This window comes from Felis catus, chromosome C1 (genome assembly GCF_018350175.1).
Source record: "Felis catus isolate Fca126 chromosome C1, F.catus_Fca126_mat1.0, whole genome shotgun sequence".
NCBI classification, from domain to species: Eukaryota; Metazoa; Chordata; class Mammalia; order Carnivora; family Felidae; genus Felis; species Felis catus.
The window spans coordinates 101,039,693-101,062,646 of NC_058375.1; the positions used below are offsets into that span (position 1 = coordinate 101,039,693).

At 42.3% G+C, this 22,954-nt stretch overlaps 1 protein-coding gene across 9 annotated transcripts in view; it reads right to left on the reverse strand.

The window, feature by feature from the left end:
- SPAG17 (sperm associated antigen 17) overlaps nt 1-22,954 on the reverse strand; it is a 236,569-nt gene that overhangs the window by 155,626 nt on the left and 57,989 nt on the right. For 5 of the 9 annotated variants that reach the window (XM_045033351.1, XM_045033352.1, XM_045033349.1 and 2 more), the window contains exons 4-6: nt 14,035-14,166; nt 2,527-2,713; nt 782-976 (exon numbers count right to left, since the gene is read on the reverse strand). In XM_045033351.1, coding sequence (XP_044889286.1) covers nt 782-976; nt 2,527-2,713; nt 14,035-14,166 — 514 coding nt within the window. Of the gene's footprint in view, nt 1-781; nt 977-2,526; nt 2,714-8,872; nt 9,683-14,034; nt 14,167-21,875; nt 21,934-22,954 lie in introns of those variants that run through there. The other 4 variants (XM_045033354.1, XM_045033355.1, XM_045033353.1 and 1 more) reach the window with 4 other exon arrangements.

Here is a 22,954-nt window from a genome sequence, read left to right on the forward strand (position 1 = left end):
ACATAGTGTTCTAGAAATTGGGATGTGGTTATACAACATATATAATATATAATATAATCTGTAATCCCTATACAGATTACAAAATGCTGTGCAAATGGTATTATTAGTAAATAACAATAAAAGCAACAGAAGGTGGCAGAAACTCTTGGACTTTCAGGTCACGCAGGCTTACACAGAATCCCTGTTCTATCGCTAAAGGGTCCAGTGACTTTCAGTTCCCTTCCCACAGCGCCATTCTGGCATGACTCCCTTGGATGAAGATCCCGTGACTCCAAATGTGTGCATGGCAGTGTGGTAGGGCCTTCACTCTATAGCTTCACAGTCTAAGGCTTGGAAGATAGAGTGCCCTCTCTGATTTATCACAATAAGCCAGAAGCAAAACACACCAAGAATCCAAAGCTATGACCTCCCGTGGGCCATGTCGTGCCTGTGGCTTCTGGAAGAACCCATTAGCTACAGTCGATCTTTTCTAGCCCACACTTCAGGTGAAAGTTCCAGATGAACTGTCCCCGAGAAAGGTAGTCAGATAACCAAGTCTTCCGACCCATAGTCCGTGTTCTCTGTGGCTACACGGGGGTATAAAGAGAATACAATCTTAATTCGTAAAATTTACAGCACCTGACTACGGCAAGCAGCATAAACAGCGAATCAGAGCCTTAAAAGGGTTTAACAATGAATGTATTATTGCATGACTGTTTTTTTGGACAGAAAAATCTATTTGTACTTTACAGACAGTGGGTGATACTGAAAGATTCAGCGGGTTGTGTAGCAGACTGCATACCTTCTGGCTGAAGAAGAACTTCCTGCTGCTGGCTAACTGTTGCCAGGTGTGTCTGCAGAGGCTCATAATTCTCTGAAGATATTTTAATCACGCTGCTTATGGGAATGCCAAGCTCAGTCATAATCGCTAATAGCTGAGGATTGTTGAAGCCCACGACTATAATGTAATGTTGGGCACCATCATCTGGCTCATCGTCTGTTCAAAATACCATAAAAAAAGAGCAGCCGTCATTTTAAAAGAGAACAGGTTGCACTCAGCCAGTTCAATGGCTACATACATTATGCATGCGTTTATAATACCTCCGGCTTGCCAAAAACAGTCCAGTTGGCCGGAATGCAGTCATGTTGACTGGTTTTCATTATTACCCTTCCAGTGAAAAGGCTGTGGCCATTTTACAAAATATTAAATCACTTTTGTAAATGAGATAGAGCCATAATAGAAGGACAAACATACGTGGGGCCTGTGGTCATGGAAAATGTGTGCTCGGGTTTTTGTAAAAAGAAAAGGTTTAGGCTGTGGGCTGTAATTTGGGGGGGGGGGGTTTCAACCTCTTTTGAGCAACATCTGGCTTTACTCCTGAATTACGAGTGGCTGCAGCTTTGTGGTATTTTATAAGTAGAGGTGTTTACAGGAGAGGGAAATATCGAATATGGACATGCCCCCTACCAAAGTATTCTGTGTATTTATGTCAATAGGTGTGAATGCTGAGTATGGGTTACGTAGCAATTATATACTTATTGCACTAAATTTTTAAAATATACGTTGTGCACCTTCCTAAATTTCCCCCCTCTGCTTAGCCCTCATTACACTGTTTTTATTAATGTTAAAATATGAGTTTATCCTTGACTGTGAGATTCTGAGGGGTAAAAATAATTGTTGTACTTTAATATTCATGCCAGATGGTATGTGAAAACATTAAATCCCACAATAGCCCGTGAAGATAAATTTACAAATAATGCAGCATGCACAAACTTTTCATTTTTAAGCAATAAGTTTTCTCCTATCACTAAACGAATCAGTGTTGATATTATCTACCGAATCCATAATATCATAGCTTCTAGGTCTAGTGGATTTAGAGCAGAGATACGCCAGGAGAGGCAAATTGATGAAGGATGTAAAGGCCTGCCACCTCGTTTGAATGCAATGCAAATAATAACAGGAAGCTCCATCTGGGTTCAAGTGATGGTGGCAATGAATTACTCATAGGCTGCACGGGTCAAACCAGCTTTATATCAATAATCAAAAATGAAAGGAAATTCTAGTTGCCCTAAGAGAAACTAATAGCAGGAGAAGCTGAGGTCAGGTCAGGAAACTGTGTGCTCTGTGTGAGTCCCAAATTCACTGGTCTGATTTTATCGCCACCGTATTTCACTCATTACAACACTTTCTAGTTTGTTAGCCCAGTCACTTTCTAGTTTGTCTCATAATTATGTCTGACTTTTTAAAATGCCCCCAACAAGGTAGGAAGCTATTTGGTGGTAGCACACTCAGCTCGTGACTTCCTATTCGCATTATGACAATGTTGCCCACAGCAACAAGACCTGAGCTAAATAAATATTTGCTGAAAACACAAATGAACTGCTACAGAGCAATATTTTTCGATTAGGGTATCATGGGTAGTATGTGATTTGTGGTTTCATAAAGAGTGAAAGATTAAGCATCATTATTGGAATGCTTTCTCAAGCTAATTTGTAGATTGGAAGGCAGGAAGGGAAAGGTAGCCCACAGGAGGGCATGTCACCGACCAATGTAAGGTTTAGCGTCATCGTCTTCCCCTCTCCGTTTTAGCTGTGTGGTCTTCTTCACTGCTGTGTTCGCCTCAGGAGGATCCTTTCCCTTCCCTTTGGCAACCTTGGCACTTGAGGACTTCTTCTCCTTGGGAGATTTTGCTTTCCCTTTATCCTTTTCTATCTTGAAACGATCTTCTATTACCTGGAAAAAGAGAATACTTTTTCTCCAAATCATATAGTGTGCAAGCAATGGCTTTTCTACGGTTGGGTTTATTTCATTCAGTTGCTTGTTTACTCATTTATTTTTCATGTATTCATTCTTCAAGCCAGGATAGTGGCAATCCCAGGTTGGGCCTAGGTTGGGATAAGGCACATCTCCTATGAGGACTGAGGGGTGGGTGCCAGGAGACTGTTTACACAAATGGTCTTCTAGAAGAGAATTCATCCTAAGGGAGAGTCAAGCATGGGCATATAAACTACCACAGTTGTCGGGGGTAAGGCGAGTGGGGGATTCAGAGTACCTCATGATGGCAGTATCTTAGGTTTATCTTGCAGCCTAACCCTGGGGAGTCTCTGTCTGAGTCTTAGAAAGAGGTTGTTTGTTCATTAAAAATAAAACAAAACACGGGGTGCCTAGCGTCTCAGTCGGTTAAGCATCCAGCTTCGGCTCAGGTCATGATCTCGCTGTCCGTGGGTTCGCGCCCCAAGTCGGGCTCCGTGCTGACAGTTCAGAGCTGGGAGCCTGCTTCGGATTCTGTGTCTCCCTCTCTCTCTGCCCCTCCCCTGTTTGCATTCTGTCTCTCTCTGTCTCTCTTACGACTCTCTCTGGGTCATAAGGTGGCCATACGGAAGATCCAGAATATGCTTCTATTGCTTGTTTTTCCCATAATCAACACAATTGGAAACAAAAGAAAATTATTGTAGCAGCATCTGGGCTCTGTATCTTCCTGAGGTTATGAAATCAAATTTGAAAAACTCCATTCTAAAACATTAGAGACAGAAGATACGTTGTTTCGGCGTCCGGCTAACAGAATGTAACACAGAAGGGGAGAGAAGCATTTCTCTACTCCATGTGTCTTCTGGATGTCGAGGGCTCCAGAGAACAGTGTAGCTTTGGCACCCAGAAGAAGCGTCAGAGGTAGCTATGGAATCTCCATGCAGGCCTGGGTCCTATAGCTCTACTGGTAGGGAAACTCCCCCTCCTCAGCAGCAGAGGGAAGCATCAGGAAAGGCTGTAGATGTCACTACTAGCCTTGGGTGGAGGCAGCCAGGAGTGCACAAGGTCAGGGGCAGAGGTCTGAAAAGCCCCAGCATTTCATTCTGCACCAGATATAAATTGGTGCATAAAATATGGCGGGGCTTGTCCCCTTGAGCTCCTAGTCTACTGGGGTAGAAAGAGGAAAAAAGCACATACAAAAACAGGTAAAAATATAACAACAAAGTTCCATGACTTTTATGAAGGATAAAACCCAATGTAGTCATAGGCACACAGTTGGGGAAACCTTTAAGTGGGTGACGGAGGACCTTTCTGAGGAGGTGACATTTGAATGAAGACCTGAAAGATGAGGAGTCTTCCACATGAGAAGCAAGAAAAAGGCAAAGTGGATGCCACAGGTGGGGTTGACAAGTTCGTATTTTATTAAAAATGCAACGGGAAGACCACAGAGAGTTTCAAGTAGAGAAGTACTACGATTCGTCAAGATAGGGAACAGGAAGTCTAGGAAGGGAGTCTCTAGCGATGGTCTAGAAAAGACCTAATAGGGACTTAGATGATAGAGAAGTTGGAGCAAGAAATGGCTTTTACTGGAGGTAAGCAAACTTTTCAGAAAATCACGTTAACTTTGAGATGCCCCGAAATGTCAGGAGGCAGGCAAATACACACATTCTCCTCTGAGAAGAGAGATATGGCTGGAGTCACATGTTTGGATGTGGGTCACATATACATAGTGATGAACTGAATGGAAGACACGAAATGCCGTGGGTGAGAGTTCTTGAGATGTTAGTGGGTAAGTGAGCGGCAGGAGAGTATGAGGTCCAGGTGTGTATGTATCTATGCCAAGTCAGGAGATGTGTTTGCAATCTGATGGAACGACCCAGTAGAGAGGGAGACACTGCAGATATGGGGGAGGCTAAAGTCCTCGAGGAGGTAAGGTGGGAAAAGATCAAAAGAACATGCCAACTTCCTTTCATAGGAAGAGAGGCAACTTCTCAGTTTAATAAGAGCAAGAAGGGGGTTGGCTGAGTGTGGGTTCAAGAGAGCGAGATGTCTCGATGGTGCTGAGGGAATGTTTCCGTTTTTTCAGGTGAAGGGTGAGGCACGGTTACTGGCCGAGCACAGGCAGGTACGAGGGAAGAGGTTTTGAACAGAGACCGTAACGTGAGTCGTGTCAGAAACTGGGAGGTCAGGCTGACTGAAGAAATATGGTAGAAATCCCTGCCAGTGTTGAGAGCTTATTGGAAATTTTAAGATTGTTAATTTAAAATGAAACCAGAGCACAAATCAGTGCCCCTGAGTCCAATTAGCTCAGAGGCATTGGCGAGGCTCATGCTGGAGCTCAAACAGCCACACTTGGATGATGGTAAATCCACTGAAGTGAAACACTCCCGTGCAGCTCCTTGGTGGACAGTGAGCCTTGCCCCAGAAAAGTCCCAACTTTGCCATCACAATCTTCCAGAAACTTCCACAACTGCCATTTTAAATAAAATCTCAGGGTGAGCTTTAGAACGGAAAAGAAGAAACTGTTTCAGGTGACATTATTCTAAAGTTCACCCAGAAGACTAAACATTTATATAGTCATGCATCCATTCATTTATCCTGTCATTCCGAACAAATACTGCTGGATACAGAGGAAGTTTAAAACTAGTTTCTTTATCCTTTTCCTGTTAGGAGGGCCCTCTAGCCCTGCTGGCTTTCCTAGGGGTGTTTGGGAGCCTGTGTAATCACATAGTTCCCATCCCTTCAGATCCTCTTTGGCAAGGTTGGAGTTCTTTAAGGTAAAAAACTCCCTGAGCCCTTTCTTCTGTAAGGTTTCTTGGCACCTCAGAGAAGGCAGGACTGATCACAACCAAAATTTAAAATAAGCAATAAAGTAGAGAGACTTAGCTGTGTGGTATGATTGGTGCTTTCCAGACATCATCATCTTTAATTGGTTCTCAAAATGCAGCCTGCAAGATGAGTAATTTTGTTCATGTTGTAGAAATTAAGACAACACGGTTTGCCCTCAGACACTGCTATGGAAAAGCCAGTTTAACCTCAGACCCTAAATTCATTTTATTTCTGTGGTCCTGTTAGGCCATAGAGATGGTCTGTCTTTCTACTCTGTCTTTCCAGGGGCTAAATAATACTATTTCCTGGATGCTCTTTTGATTCTCCATAGCTCTCCCTCCCCCACCCATTCTTCCTGTTGAGTGCTGAAATTGTCAATATTTACCTCCTTCCTTTTACAAAAGAATCTAAAAAACACCTACAAATCCTGATTCATTGCTTGAAAAAGCTTTTTTTAATTATAAAAATCATCATTATGGAAACATTTGAAAGAATATAGCGATCTAACAAAAATCACCAGAGAAGATGAGTGAAGGAGATATTTAACGCATTCTTTCAAATCAGGTTTATGCGCCGTTATAACATCATTGTTATTGTTCTCTCTATACAACTCAGTCTTCTGCATTTTCCTTTATCAATGATGCATCTTCAATTGGTAGAATTTCAAGAAGAATTACTACATAAAGAATTTCCCAAGTAGAGCGACTATGTATGTACTTTCCTGGTGCAGAGACATCATACGGCAGAGGACAAAGCCAATGGAAGTACCCAGGTTATTCTGGCTTCCAGATCCAGGCAGAGAAATCCTTGGTGGATTTCTGAACATGGTGCCCTACCCAGTCCCTTCTGCTTCCCCATGTCTGACTCTAGCTGTCGTCTACCTACTTTATCCTATATTCCCTCTGTTCCTCACGCCTCCAACCCTCCATACTTGAACTGAACCAGGACAGTCTCTTTGTCCCTGAGATTCTTGACAATGTTGACTGCTTGGGCCACAGAATTCTACTTTGGTCAAAAAGCAAAATATCCTTTTCTACCAAGCCCCCATCATAGCAAAATCACCTCCTGTCTTCTTCCCTTTTCTTCTATTCTCTCATATCCTGAGTAAGCTCCTCCCCCTATGAGTTTATGCCTTGAGATCCGGGGCTAGGGGGTGGCAGGAAGTGAACCAGATTAGCTGAGCACTCACCAGAGTTGACCCCTTCCTAAATCACAAACTGAAATTTGTCCACGCCAACTTTTCTTGCTCGCTTCTGGGTAGTGCAGCTTGCATAATCCCATTCTATGGTCATCTGCACAAAACGTAACTCAAGAGGGAATCCTTGCCAACTCAAGACAAAAACTAGGAGGGGGCGTATCCAAAAGTCCCCTCTTTCCACCATGTTTGGGGAAAACATGTTCCCCAGCATATGAAGGAAAGGTCAAGTTCGTTACAGAGTCCATTTTCTTTAAAATGCAGTGTGTACAAAAAGCATCTGGATGCCTCCTACTGTGAGAAGGCTGTGGATAGGCACAGAGATTTCTTAACTGGCTAAGCTACATAGCAGATGTGAGGCTCTTGTTTTAGCAACAACCAAAGAACTATTAGCATTTCGCATATTTAGTTGAGTATCAAGTGGCACTTACCCCGTGTCCTCAATCTTGTTATTCTCACTTTTTAAGAGGGAAAAACACAAAAACTGTCCCTCTCTCTAACAGGGCAACCTAATTATTTGATGCTTCCAAATATTTTAGATTGTATTTAACTTTCTAAATGACTCTTGATGTCAAGATTCAAATGCCTTCAAATACCGTGACAGGTATTTGTTATGTTATCACAATAAAAGGGAACCAAGTGGTAAAAGTCAGTGGAACTGCTGGTAAATAGCTCTACTTCATCTCATTTTTATAGGTAACAGCACATCTAGATTTGTGTGGTACTTTATGATCTCACATATGCTCTATCGTCAGATTCCCACAATACTATTGTTAGGGATATAGATAAGAAAACATACTCATGGCAGTTAAGTGACTAAGTCACTCTTATTACGTGGCTTATGAGAAACTAGGTCTGTCTTCTGAATGCTACTTTAGTTCTCTTTCAAGAGATCACCGTCTCACAAGCGATCTATTTTATTGGTTACAGATGATAAGAGAACAATAGGCAGGCTGAAAGAAATCTATGCAGTCAGATACGTTTGAGAGACAGTAGATTAAACAATATTAAACAGATTTATTTGCACAAAACTCCTCTTTTTTTTAATTTTTTTTCAAAGTTTTTTAAATTTATTTTTGGGACAGAGAGAGACAGAGCATGAACGGGGGAGGGGCAGAGAGAGAGGGAGACACAGAATCGGAAACAGGCTCCAGGCTCCGAGCCATCAGCCCAGAGCCCGACGCGGGGCTCGAACTCCCGGACCGCGAGATCGTGACCTGGCTGAAGTCGGACACTTAACCGACTGCGCCACCCAGGCGCCCCAAAACTCCTCTATCTTTAATAAGCTAATGTGCTGTTAAATCTCTAAGAGTTGTGTATAACACACAGTGATTTCCAAGTTCTTTTGACCCGGGGGGGCTTTTTTTTTTTTTTTTTTTTAATGAAAAACTGGGTCTAAATGGTTCTAGAACTTACTTTGGAAACACAGGTAATGGGCTTTGAGGCCATATTAATCCATTTATATAAGCCAATGCTAAGGAAATTATCCCAAATATAAAGAGTTCTATACTATAAAGTTGTTCATCACAACATTACTTATTATAAAAATATGGAGGGGCGCCTGGGTGGCGCAGTCGGTTAAGCGTCCGACTTCAGCCAGGTCACGATCTCGCGGACAGGGAGTTCGAGCCCCGCGTCAGGCTCTGGGCTGATGGCTCAGAGCCTGGAGCCTGTTTCCGATTCTGTGTCTCCCTCTCTCTCTCTGCCCCTCCCCCGTTCATGCTCTCTCTCTCTCTGTCCCAAAAATAAATAAACGTTGAAAAAAAAAATTAAAAAAAAATGGAAATAACTGAAATGTTCAATAGAGGAATGGTTAAGAAAATTATAGTAGTCAATAGAATATCCTACAACCAATAATAGTGATAGATGTGGCTACTGTGGTAATAAGTAAAATTATGATACATTTTAATTTACAACGATTATGTAAAGGAACAATTTCACAGAAAGAAAAAAAAAAGAAACATATCAGAATGTTAACATTACTTGTAGTAGTGTTATGGCATTATGAACATGTTGTTTTTTCTTTTCTATATTTCCTATTTATTCTTTCCCTTCTGCTCTTCTCCCTGCTCCCCTGCCAAATAGAAAATATAATGCATGGGGTCGAGTTAGGAGCTTACTTTTCTAGGGAGCTGCTGTTGTGTAGAAGACATAAGTCCAGGAATGTAGTGGGTTTACTTGACCAAATAATGCAATCTTCAGAACCCTGCGGAATGTCCTGGGGTGCCATATTGCCCCCTTCAGAACTGGAATCCACAGAATTGGAACGTGGACATTTTCTATGACTGGTGGCAGTGAGGGAGTAGGTCTGATGTCTATCTGATTGTCTGTCTCTTGCAGGATTCTGTGTGATTCAGAAGCATTAACAGTGGATCAGCCGGTGTTGTTCCACCTCAACATCCAGAAGGGGGGAGAGAGGGGTGAGGATGTTTGGAATAATCTCAGGGAGTTTAGTTCTAAGAGATTTTCCCAGAGACCAGGTCATTTCCGGGCAGTGGGGCGGGGCCAGAAATGAAATCAGAATTCCCTTGGGAATTGGTGGTTGGTGAGCTCTGTGTGGACTTTGTTTTTGGTAAGCGTTGTTCCTTTCCTTGGCTTGTCCTCACACTTTACCTCGGGATGTTGTATGTGATGTAATTAGTGGGACCAGACGGTTGTTGGTAGATCACTGAGCAAAGCCATTGCTCCTACAGGGAAATACCTTAGGGCCGGCACTCTTGACTGTGGGCCAAGGGTGCCATTTTGCACAGCTAAGGAGACACATTCGGAAGGTGTCTGTACAGTGGTTAAGAACATAGCGTCAGACAGTTTTGGATTTGAATCCCAGCATCACCTCCGAGTAGCTATTTAACCTGGGGAAAGTTACTTAACTTTTCACACCTTCAGTTTTCCCATCTGCAAATCAAGAATAATACTCCGTACCTCATAAAGTCATTTCAAAGATTAAATGATATAACATGTGTAAAGAGCTTAGTATAATGCCAAAGAGTCAATAACGGTAGCTAAATATTATCATTAGCTGTTGTAACTACAGCTGCTCATATTTAAAGTTACTATTCTATTCTAAATATGCGTGTTTCTTTACATTTTTTCCTGAAATCCACAAACAGGTTTCATTAATTAAAAGCATTCCAATGAGGAAAACACTTCTTTCTACAGATCAGTTAGCCGGGGAGTCATTTATTATTTACCCTGAACTGCTGAATTTCGTAGCTCTTTGGATGCAATGGTTTTGTTGGTAGTACCCTCATTTTGATAATCCTGCTTCAAAGAATTCCATCCAGTTAGTGAGGCAAGTTATTCCTTTCCTGAAACCACACGGGTCCCTCTAAACTGAGTTCCTGCTCTTCCTCTGTTTGATTTCTCAAAATAGTTTTTGAAGATTTTAACCACAACTGAATCAAAACTAACCAGCCTGTAATTTCCTGGCATGTCCCTCTGGTCTTTCTTTTAAAACAAAACACACACACACAATGGCATTACGTTGGCTGGTTTCCAGTGTTTGGGGGTTTCAACTGGAGTAAGCTGTAAAACGTCTGTGAAAGTTACCCTAATTTCTCTTCGTGCCTCCTTTGGAGCGGGCTCTGGGTTGTTTGTGGCTTCCTCATAATGCCTTATCAAATGTAGGTGCTTTTAATTTTGAGCTGTTTTAAGAAAAGTCTACCGGTACCATCACTCCATGGTTCTTAACTGCCTTCTCTCCAGTTCTAGTTCTCTGGAAAATAAGGCAAGTACTTCTCCTAAGTAGAGAAGCCAGAAAGAGAAAGAATTGTTCTGCTTTTACACAAAAAATATGCTGAAAATATCCAAGAAAATATGGACTGGTTATTTGCATCCACAAATGAAAAGCACAGTTAGAATATAGTTGGATCTTTTTCTAAACATATGCAAATTTCCCAAACTAGACTCAGAGGCATAGGAAGACCAGACTTAGTTTGGCCGATTATTTAAATGGTTATTATTGTTTTTTTTGTAGTATAGGCATTTTTCATCTTTTTTTGATGATTAAAGGTTTTAGCTGAATTCTCGATATATTTTAAATATATTCACAATAAAGTCTTTTGGTTTTGAATAAATGTTTATCGTTAATATAGACATAAAAGTTGGAGTGAAAAAAAAGTAAAAAATGTGAACAATGCTATAATATTCAGATAGATTAAATTAAAACACGTATCGGAATACAAACCCCAAATAATTTATTTTAAAATGATAATGAACATTATGATATATGTGTGCCTAGTACACTGTTTCTGTAAAGTTTGTTTCAATAAGTGTTTATTAAGTTGATGAATTAAAAACAGATTGACAATGACAGATCTAAAAACACAGAATAAATGCTGAGATAATCATGTGTGCAAGGAAGAGTCGTTTCTAAACAAAACTCTCAGATTTTAAGATACAACAAAATCCGATTTAGGGTTAATTGTATAAAAGAGTCTTTCAGAATTTCTGAAATTCTAAAATTTATTTAGAGAAATACAATATATTTTCTTCATGATATGCAGATTTGGATGTAGCCAACAAGGTGTTTCCAAATAGATCAGAGTTTTCAACTATTTTTTACTTCACTGCAGTTATAAGCAGGCATTTGCTTTTCAGAAATGCCTTCAAAACTGCTCCTTTAAGAAATATCTTCCCTTGTATTATTTTTTATGCTATTAATTAGCCAGCAAGCTTTCTTCAAGGACAAAGCAAACGCATGATAAGCATAGCCCATGCTAAAGTGCTAGAAATTATTAAAATCAGTGCAATCTACAATAATGATATTTTTACCGTATTTGGCATCTGGAACTATATTATTCACCACTTACTTTTTTTTTCCACCACTGATTTCTAAGAAAAAAATTGGGTTGATTAAAACAGGATCAAATATATAAGGATCTACTTGTTGCACTGGGGAATAAAGGACAGGGACCTAATTATATTAGTTATTTTTGTCCATATCTTCTCCCTAGTATTTTTGGTTAGTTCCCGCTGTGGATATTTTTTTGGCATTCGTTTTTAAAAATACAATTCTGAAAATTCAAGATAGGAGATACAAAACACAATTTGGGTTGCACAGTTTTCGGCAATGTAGTCAGCATTCGAAAGGAAACACCTATGTAGATTTCTTATTGCTGTTAAAAAGCTCCCCTTGTAGGAAATCTAAGAATCTCGGCCTGGGTTCAGGAAAGAGGAAGAAACTGGAAGTCTTTTCTTTTTTGCATTTTTCTCATCCCCATCCCACAGCATGGGTCAGTTTTATTTACTTTGTACTTATTTTACTTCTCTGCCCAAGTTGCTGGCTGAGAAGCATTAACCTCAACTGTTCTAACTGACTGGTTGGGTGGTAGTGTTGAAATGAATAGAGATTATATCATCCCTCAAACAACTCTATTCATCTGGCCTTTACCAAGAGTATTTTCTGGAGAGTACTCCATTCCAATCAGTTTTCATCAATTTATTTAGCACTTACTCGTATGGTTGCAACTGAGAGATTTGGGACTGGTGTTTTGGGAACCCAATCTAATGAAGACATCAGATTAGACTATGTAATTGTTGGCTCTTGATTGCTGAGAGTTCTCTGAGTGCCTCTATTACATCTATCTATCTATCTATCTATCTATCTATCTATCTATCTATCTATCATCTATCTATCTAAAATTCAAGCCCGCATTCCTTTAGACTTTTGAATTTTCAAACAATAAACTCAGATTATTTGCGCATCTTCAGAATCTCACAGCTGTATTATTACCGTTCACATTTCAAAGAAATGCTGAGGAAAATCACTGCAGAAATATTTTTATATTACTTCTAGCTTTAAAACTTTTTCCTGAGCTGCCAGGATATTCCATTTACTGTTACTTAAAATCCATTAACTGAAAACTAAACCTTACTCTGTTACAAACGATTGCTGACTTACAATAGTTGGCAAACAAGTAAACTGATCCCCTTTAGCACATTAGGTATATTTGGAGGTGCTGCGGGAAAGCGCAGAGAAAACAGAAAGCGCAGAGATTTTCACAGGACTCACAGTCTACTTTTTATAATTCATATTCCCAAGTGACGTTGGAATTTAAAAAGGCAAGAAAAGATGTTTCTATACTAGCTTCAAACTTTCCAGTTTTTCTTCTGCCAAGTCTTAATGACCCCGAGTATTTCCGAAGGCACAAATGTCCTGTACATGATGAAAAGAGCTTCAATAGATGGAAAACTAGACCATCACTTGTGTTCCTATGAGTAGAATTTTCCCGGGAACAATGTGTGCCACTCTAATAAGATGTTATATGGGGAATCTGTTTGAAAAACAGAAAGCCCTATTCGGCAAATATAAGGTGGCATTATTTTTTTTTTTTCCTACAATTATCCTGTCAAGCATCCAATTCAAATAGGAAACCTAGGTTTGGGGGTCTTGCAAAGGTGAGAAAGGTATTACTGGAACACATTCCCTCTTGTCTTTCTTCTTCCATGAACTGATTTTGCCTCTTCCACTCAGGGGCATAAAGATACAGCTTACATGTAAATCCATTTCATGTATACATGTGTACACACACACACACACACACACACACACCACATGTATGTACAGAAGCGTTCGGCTTTCCAAAAACATCTCAGCATGATTTGGAAAATAAGAAAAACATCTCTTATTCCGAGTAATGATAATAACAAATGGATTTGAACCTAGCATCGTTTTGCTAAAGGTATTTCAAAATATTTTTTTTCAGATAAAAATATGAATCTTTGGAAAACGCACAGATTGATTTCCATAGGCAAATTAAATGAGAAGTCTACATGTGAAGAAGTAATCAAGCGTATAATGGGGGGGGGGTGATGGATTGCTGCTGAAATGTTCAGATTATTATGAAGGTGCAGATGCAGCCTGCCATTTTAATAGGAACTCCTACTGAATATGAGAGAGAATATTTTAAACGGTTAGACCCTGACTTTGTGGGGTTTTTTTCACATTACATTTACTTCTCCTGACTCTGTCTCACCTTGATTCCCTTCTTTGTTACTAGCATATAAGTAGACTACTCTAAAATCAACCTCAGGCACATGCCCTGATTATTGTCTGATTTTTGCACGAGGGAATTTATTTTTAATGGGTCTGTCTTTGAGAAAATATAATTCCTCCAACAGATCTTTGGATGGCCTTTTTCTTTAGTTGTCCAGGCGACAGCTGAATGTGCTAGGTAACATTTAATGGAAGGCTTACGAAGAGAGGAAGTGTCCCTGGAGAAAACTGACTCCATTTTATGCCCTGTTTGCCCTCTTTAGAAGACCCAGCGTCATACAGTACCTTCTTTTCGTTTTCCCGTCTCTGCTGGTCCTTAAATTTAATCTGGAGAAGCTGAAATTTCAAGAGTTTCCCTATCAGTGGTAGGGTTAATTTCTCTCCACTGTCCATAATTGCCTTTGCTGCCGTTAACACCTAGGAAGAAACACATTAATGGGAAAAGTGGCATTTTATAACCTTTGGCACAGTCTGTTGGTGACAAAAAGATGAAATGGTATTTCAGTTTTGCAATATTCATCTTACTGCAAAGGTGCCTCACTGCTGGCCAAAAGAATTAGAGCAAAATACCCCATCGCCATCGAGAGGGGCATTTATCTTCTACTTTACATAAATTGGGTTGTCTGAAAATGCACTTATTTTTCCAATAAGGCAGAGAGTGCTTCCCACAATGCTGCGAGACTCAGACTCCCCAAAAAGGGGTAGAGGAAAGATATGCCAGGGCTCCATTCTGGATGACTGATAGGTCAGTTTCATGCTACAGAAAGTCTATTGTTTGGCGTAGCCGATAGTCCAAGCTGTCAAACTTTGACTTATTACAACATTATGAATTAAATAGGGTTTTATAATAATGGAAATAGCTATGTTAGCAATCTTTTATTTCTTGGTGACCAAATTCAAATGCAAGATAAAGACTGCTTGACGCAGAGGCGCCATATGAACGTTTCTCCCCCGCCCCCTCGCAATTTAATGTTGATCCTGTTGGTATGCAGCCTAATTGGGGTGAAATGAGGTTATTGAGTTTTCTTTGGGTGACGACAGCCACTAGGAACATACAGCTGTATTGTCCAGATGTGTGGCACTGACAGCCTGTTTTATGACTGCGCTTTTTACAGCTTGTTTCCTCTAAATTTCACACAACTCTCTAACATCTGGGGCCTTTTCCTTGGAGCCCTATAACCACTTTATTTACTGCAAAAAAATAAAATCATGTAAAATATACCATAAAAAGTTGTTATGTGTTTCTCTTTATTCATGTTGTCTCCCTAATAAAGTTCACCTCTGCCGGAAGCACTGTCACAAAAGTAATCTGGTCAAAGTATTTTTCGACTTTTGTTTTTAGGCAAGCATTAAGATTTATTTATAACCTCGAGATGAATTAGGTGTTACTAAAATGTTCTGACACGTTGCTTTTCTCCCCCCTTTGGAGCAATTACTCCTCGGGGCGCATATGGTGTCAATTTCAGACCCTCTGTCTCAGACAATGACTGCGCGCACGGCATCTCATCGAGCTGCGTCTTGTCTGAGGTTCATACCCGCTCTTGGTCAGGGCTTTCCTGACCGATCCGGTTCCTTATGACTCTCCACTTTGCCAAAGGAAATAGCGGAAAGAAAGGGAGAGGACTATTTTGCTTCTAACTGCAGAAGGCCCTGTGGATTATTCGATGCCAAAACGTAACTGGACCTCTTAGAGACTACATTGGGGTTTCCTGTGTTGCATCGCAGAAGGGGAAGGCCAGGGAAAGGACTCTCTTAAAGCTGCTATTTCTAAAGACCAAAGGAACAAACCAAGTGTCAGAAAGCTTTGTGTGTGTCTAAGCAAACACCCCTCCGTGGAACGGAGTGCTTTGCTTCTGATGGCAGTTCTGGTCCTGCTAACACGATTTAGGGGAAGGGACATGACGGCTGTGATTTCTGGGAGCAGGAAAGCATAAGGGTACACCTGCAGGGCCTCACCGTTTAATGATGACCAGATTCAAGAGGGAAGGGAATCCTAAGGGGACAGAAGGTCACACATTTACTGTAAAACGAAAGCTGTCCAATTGGGTCCGGCCCCCAGGATAGATGTATTTGGTCTGAAATGACATTTTTCAATACCCGTTAAACAGCGTGCTGACAATCAGGCTGTTTTGTGACATCTGGCTCAAAATACACAAATTTGGGTTTTGAAAACTCACAGCAGTCTAGTATGGGGTGTGTTCCCGGTAACACAAGTATAATGACAGCATTGAAGGGAAGTCAACACTGGAATGGGTTACCCCAGAGTGGCGTGGAGTCTCTCTTTCTGATGACCTGTGAAAACAGGATATTTACCTATGTCTGGGATGTTTTGGGTGAAGCCTGCCTGGCGTCACGGTGATGGATGGGATGTCTCTGGAGCTGCTTTCTAATCCCGTGTCTCTATGAGTCTATGACTGTTACCTCACTGTGCTAAAATGTATTCAAAGCACAACAAAAACGTCCCGAGGGAAAGGTATTTTGCAGACCCATAAAAGCTATTTCTGGTCCATCTAAAACTGTCTGTACAGAGCTGGTTTTAAAACAAAACTCTGGCGTGGCATCAAAATAACATGCTATCCTACTGTGCAACGGGGAGATTAGTGACCAGAAGTGTCACCGGAATTGCCAGGTTCCCGTGTTCTCATGCTGCATGTACACACAGTGAAGATGAGGAGTGGCAGGGCGAGGCAGCACTGAGCCCCCCACACTGCCCATGGAGCTTCCTCCCCCAGAACAGCTCCAGGGCACCCCATGCAGAGGCAGACTTCATGCCCACAGGGCAGGGCAGTGCATGTGGCCACCAGAGCAGTGGCAGGAACTAGCATGCCGGTCCTTCTCTCTGGGGCTGCTCAGAGGGGACTTGACCCCTGCACATGCCATTTTCTGTGGGTGTGTCCCCCCTAAGGGAATGACAGTGAGAATCCTTGGGATAATTAATGAAAATGAAAGTCTCTGCTGAGCTCAAAATCTGAGGCTGGAAATTTTTATGGTATGTGGTCACCCCCCTCCCCAGGAGACGCAAAGCAGGGAAGATGTTTACAAATTAATTTCTACCGAAAAGTCCTTCTTGTCACCCTCCATAACTCACAGTTCTCCCCAATCAGGAGTCAGTGATTTGGTCTCCGATGAAAAACAAACCCGTAGAGGGCCTGTGTTCGATGGATGAGTCTTTGAGGGAAGAAGAAAAAAAACTGCATTTGGAAGGAATGCAAACTTTTCACGGAACATTCCAGGGAGGCTTTCCTTCCTCACCTTACTTGTGGTAATTGAAATAATAATCAAACCTTCAACCTTCCATTATCGTAAAGGCTGCTTGTCCAGTATCTAGTCAATGTATGTGTATGTATTTGTGTGTGAATTTGTGTGTGTGTGTGTGTGTGTGTGTGTGTGTGTGTGCTGGGGAGGCATGCAGACAAGGGTTGTAGGTATTGGGATGATAAGGGATACGACAGAAAAGGGGAGCAGTGAGCTGGTCGGGGCTGGGGAATATTCAGACAAAAACCGGAGCTTCCAGAATGAGGCAGAACGACAGTCCTAAGTGGGTTAAAACCTGGGTACTCATCAAGCCGAAATACCAAATAAGTGAGCCTGGCATGAGTCAGAAACTTAAAAACAAGTCTTATGGGCAAATGAGACTCATTAAAATGGAGGAAAACTGTTGCCAGGCGAGGCCTGTATGTGTCTCCTGGACCTACTCAGGCCAGGTCTCGGGGCCTGCCAGGGCCGCGGCACATCCAGGCCAGCCTTACCAGGGGTGCTCGGTTCTGGGAAAGATGGTGTCAGAGGAAACTTAGCTTGGGAGTGCAGCTGAGGGAAGAAGACACATTTGCATTGAACTGTGTGCAGATTGTATCTGGAGGGTAGATGCCCTTTGTCTGTTAGAAAATTTGAGATTCTGAGCATACCAAGAAATAAAAAACACTTCCCTCTTTATCACCGACCTGGTTCAGAGACTTATGTCATATTGACTATCTAATGATCTGATCCAACAAAAATATATCAAATGAGCCAAATTCTTCCCTTGCCTGGGGATCAGGCCCACCCACAGACACCAGTGCCCTCCCTTCTCCTCTTCCAAACCTCCTCTCCGGGCTTCCACATTAGTAGTAAGCATAGCATCTGCCGGCACAGGAGTTAGAACTACTTCAGAGGTTCCCATAGAAACCAAGTGTATGCATGTGTACAAGTGTCTACATAGGCGTACGTATAAACACATATGCATACGTGCCTATGTATGTGCACATGTATATATGACAGATGACGGATGGATAGACAGAGAGATAGATAGGTGATAGACACAATTTCATGAGGTCTGCTGCCTGGTTTCCCCGGTAAGCTTACAAGAAGGCACACGGAGCATCTTGAATCATTGCCTAACCTGGTCATGCTCAACGCAGGTGAGTTCTGAGGAAAGGTAAAGATTTTGGATCTGCCATTTCTCCGGGTCGGAGCAGAGGCCACAGAAGAAGGTGGAGGGGAGGGAAAAGTGTGGTTGTGAGGGGTGGAGGAGAGAGGGGAGATGGGAGAGGGTCAGGCAGAGGGAAGACATCCCTCCAGGAACTCCAAGTAGCCACCAGGTCTCCTTAAAAACAATCTTTTGGTTTCAGGTCCCTCCTTGGGGGCCCACGATGTTTGTTAAAGCAGCTGAAATGATGCACCGGGTGTGACTTCATATTTAACCTATTATTCTGGAGTCAATGACTTAGGGTTTGGAGATGGAAAGACCGCAGCCAACAGGAACACAATGCATTACTTTGACTCGGTCCAGCTAGCACGGGACTGAGCAAATAGGCTTTTGACACGCAGAGGATCCCACTCTGCCGTGTATGTTTTTGCACTTTCATTCATTTGGTACCACATCGTTTTCAGTAGCTCATCTCCCTAACGTATGACCGATTAAGTGCAATGGTTCATCATCATGGTCAAAAGTCCAAACAGCACCAGAAGGATGTACAATGAAAAGAAAATGCTTCCTCAACCTGCTCCGCCATTCCCTCTTTCCAGAAAGAAACCTTGTGTATCCTTATGTAGTTTCCTGGGCATATATACACATACATATGGATACCCTTTGTATTTGAATACAAACAGGATCATGCTTTCGTAGGGTTTAGTGGCTTGTATTTTTTTTTTTTATTTTAGAGAGAGAATGTGAGCAGAGGAGAGGGGCAGAGGGAGAAGAGAGACAAAAAGAGAGACAGCGTCGTAAGCAGTCTCCACACTGAGTGCTCAGTGAAGAGCCCGACGCCAGGCTCAGTCTCATGACCATGAGATAATGACCTGAGCCAAAATCAAGAGTCAGAGGCTCAACTGACTGAGCCCCCAGGGTGCCCCAGGTGACTTATATTTTTATATACAAAGTTATAGGACAGCTTTCTGTGCTGACACATATAGCTTACATATATATTTTTAATTTCGTCTTCGATATAAAGATAAATTTATATCTTTAATTCATCTCGAATTTTTATTTCGTCTCCTCTTGTATGGACATTTGGGCATTAATTTTACCAGTTCCCTAATGATGGACAATTAAGCAAGTTCAGTTTTTTCTTCTATTAAGTGCGATGTGTATTTTAATTTAATTTAATTTTTTATTTCTTTTCAGTGTATTTATTTTTTTTAGTAATCACTACACCCAACATGGGGCTTGAACCCATTACCCTGAGATCCACAGTCGCATGTTCTACGACTAAGCCAGTCAGGCGCCCCCCAACGCATGTGTATTTTAAATATTTATGGCTACTTCCAAGTTGACATTTGGAAACTTTGTAGCATTTTTGTGCCCACCACCACTCTGTGAAGGAATGTGCTTTTTCCCCAACCCCTTCACGGACACTGAGTACTCTCCAACTTTTCTATCTCTGTCTAGCTCAGTGCTGATAGAACTTTCTGCAGTGACGGAAATGTTCTGTGTGCTGTTGAGCACACTGGCCACCAGGCACATGTGGTTATCGAGCACTTGACTATCGCTAGCATGACTGAGGAACCGAACTTCTAATTTTCAATTCTTAGTTATTTTTTAGTTCAAATCCTTCTTACCACTAAAATAGCCAAGATTTAACTTGGTAACTCACTTTGAAGGAAGTTCATTCATACCAGTGGGTTAGCTGTATTTTAAGATTTTACCCCCTAGTGACAGGATGAAACGACTAGACACTGTGAAATAATTTCAAGCAGGAAGTCATAGGTGTGGCTGCTTAGAATTTGGGGTGAGGGTGGCCGTTCTTGCTAACCTGAAATCTTGCAATGCCAGAGTCGAGCTGAAAGGTAAATACGGTTTCTGTCTTTGTGGTGCTCTGCTCGGAGGCCTGGGGGGACTGATGGCGACACTGGGGTGACCTGACGGGTTTCCCAGGTACCCACCCTTGGGTTTCACTGCTGGGAGCTGCGGTTAGATTCCAGGACTGGGTCATACAGGGGAAAGGATCTAAAGAGCAAATGGAAATCTCCCGCAGATCCGGGTCTGAGGAGCATCAGAGAGGGCGAGTGAATGGGTGAGTGGGGCAGAGAAAGGGTTAGAGGGCAGGTAGGTGCCCTGAGGGAGGAATAAAGGCAACGGAAACTGCCCTGGGAACAAGACCTGGGGCGTGTCTGCGTGTGCGTGTGTGTGCACAAGAGTATGCGTGTTTATGTGCACAGCTGCCTGTGGGGTGATTAAGATCGCGAAGATACTCTGTATCGAAAACCAGGGTCAAAACTGAGATTGTGGAGGTTGAAGAATTACTAAAAAAGAAAAATACTAACACCTTTGTTAGGCACTTGAAAAAGTGATACTATGGACTACTTGCCATTTCTATCTAATTACCCTACAGAACACAAGATATTATGTTTACCGTTAAACACACGTCGGATTAAATATGTAGAACCTATTCGTCAAAGTAGGCTGTGTAACAGCATGTGCCATCTTCAAAATTTGTTGCTTGGGTAGCATCAGTGTTTGCTTATGCATTCTGCTTTAATCTTACATGTTATATCTACTGATAACATTAAATAGGAACTATTGCAGTGTGTGCGTGTGCACGTTTGCATGTGTGCGCATGTGCACACGCGTGCACATGTGTGTGTGTGTGTGTGTGTGTGTATTTTACAAAACTTCCAGCATTTGGATGGGCCCCATTCTGCATATTTGGTGCAAAGGATGGACGGGCAGGGGGTCTGCAAATGACTCATGGAGGTACCCTCTCATGGGAACATTCCTGCTGAGAATCTTAGCTCCTGTGGCACACGGGCCCCGGAGGTTATAATGATTTGTGTGCACCATGATGAGGAAGCACAGGCCGTGCTTGCATCCTAGACTTCTCAGATACCACTGGGTGGTCTTGGGCAAGTGAATGAATCCCCCTCAAACCTCAGCTTTTTTTTTTTAATGTTTATTTATTTCTGAGAGAGAGAGACAGCACACACAAGCAGGGAAGGGGCAGAGGGAGTGGCACAGAGGATCTGAAGTGAGCTCTGTACTGACAGCAGTGACCCCAAAGCGGGGCTCCAACTCATGAACCGCGAGATCATGACCTGAGCCGAAGTATGACACTCAACCCACTGAGCCACCCAGGCCCCCCTAAACCTCAGCTTTTTAATCTGCAGCAAGGTTTCTCAACAGTGGCATGGTTGACATTTTGTGCCGGGTAGTTCTTTGTGGTAGGAGGTTTCCCTGTGCCTTGCAGGATATTTTAGTGCAACCCTGGCCTCCACCCAGTTGTGACAAGCAGAGGTCTCGCCAGACATTGCTAAATGTTCCCTAGAGGGACAGAATTGTCTCTGACTGAGAACCACTGATTTACAGAAACAGAACATAAATAGAATTGATGGGGCGCCTGGGTGGCTCAGTTGGTTAAGGGTCCTACTTCCATATAGGTGGTGATCTCGTGGTCTGTGAGTTTGAGCTCTGTGTCAGGCTCTGTGCTGATAGCTCGGAGCCTGGAGCCTGCCTCAGATTCTGTGTCTCCCTTTCTCTCTGCTCCTCCCCCGCTTACTCTCTGTCTCTCTGTCTCCCTCTCTCTCAAAAAATAAACAGTAAAAAAAAAAAAATGAAAAAGACCATCAATAGAATTGACTGAAATAACGCATAAGAAGTCTTAGCATGGCGAATGACATACGCGCAGTAAACCCTCACTGAGGTTAGCGCTTACTGTTACTATGCTCCTCTCCAGGAAAAAGTTGACATTCTGGAAGGCCTTACAGTCCAGGCTGGGGAAAAAGAGAAAAGGAATGGAGTGAAGTGCATTTAGGCAGGTAGACAGTGACCTCAATTTATTATCAGCAGGTGATAACCTGGCCTCTCCTTTCATTTAACCCTTTTCTCTGCTCTGAGCAAAACAGATCAAGATCCATGTAGGGAAAGCAGAGATAAAAAGAGAAGGTGTGAAACCATACTTTGTTATGGCACGGCGTGCGATGGCAATGGGGGGAGGGTTGTGCGGGGAGGGGGGCACGGGCAGAAGGAGGAGGGCTGCTATTCCTAATTTCTCCTGAACTGTGAGCTGGAGGACCCATTCGAAGAGTGCTCTGCAATCCCGCAGTCCCCGTTTCCTGCTCCCTCCATGCCCCCCCTTCCCTCCTTCCCTCTGCATTTACTGAGTGCCAGCTATATTGCAGTCATTGTATTACTTGATCCTCTACACGTCTGGTCTACCCAATTCACATTCTTTAAGTAATGAATAATTTCCAATGAGGCATAATTGGAAAAACAGCTGGAAGGATATGGGTTGCAGGGAGAGGAGGCAACGGAGAGGGACAGAAAAAGAGGAAAGGAAAGGAATAGGAATGGCTGAAACATATTTTCTCACTTTGAGCGGAGGAAAAGAAAATAATCAAGCAATATTAAGCTGTCTATACGTAGGTTTAAAGGTGACGGAAGATGTAGGCTCCGCATGGCTCACACTGCCTGTCCAACGCATACGGGACGTTGTGGAGGTGCTCAGACCACAGCAGTGAGAAGTTCGTAATGATGATAAATACCCATAGCAGGTGACTCCCAGATCATTTTCAGCTGTCCATAATTAAACTGGTACCCATCTCTCGACAATGTCAGGCTTGTAAAGTAATTCCAGTCATTGGACCCCTTACATCTGTGCTGAAATGAAATAATATTTGGCAGTAACGAGAAGTCACTGAAACTAAATAAACAACCCCTTTCAAGACTACATAAAAGTCGGTAACATAATAACATTTGACAGGGATTAAGACTTCTTTGGGGCTGTAAGGAAGT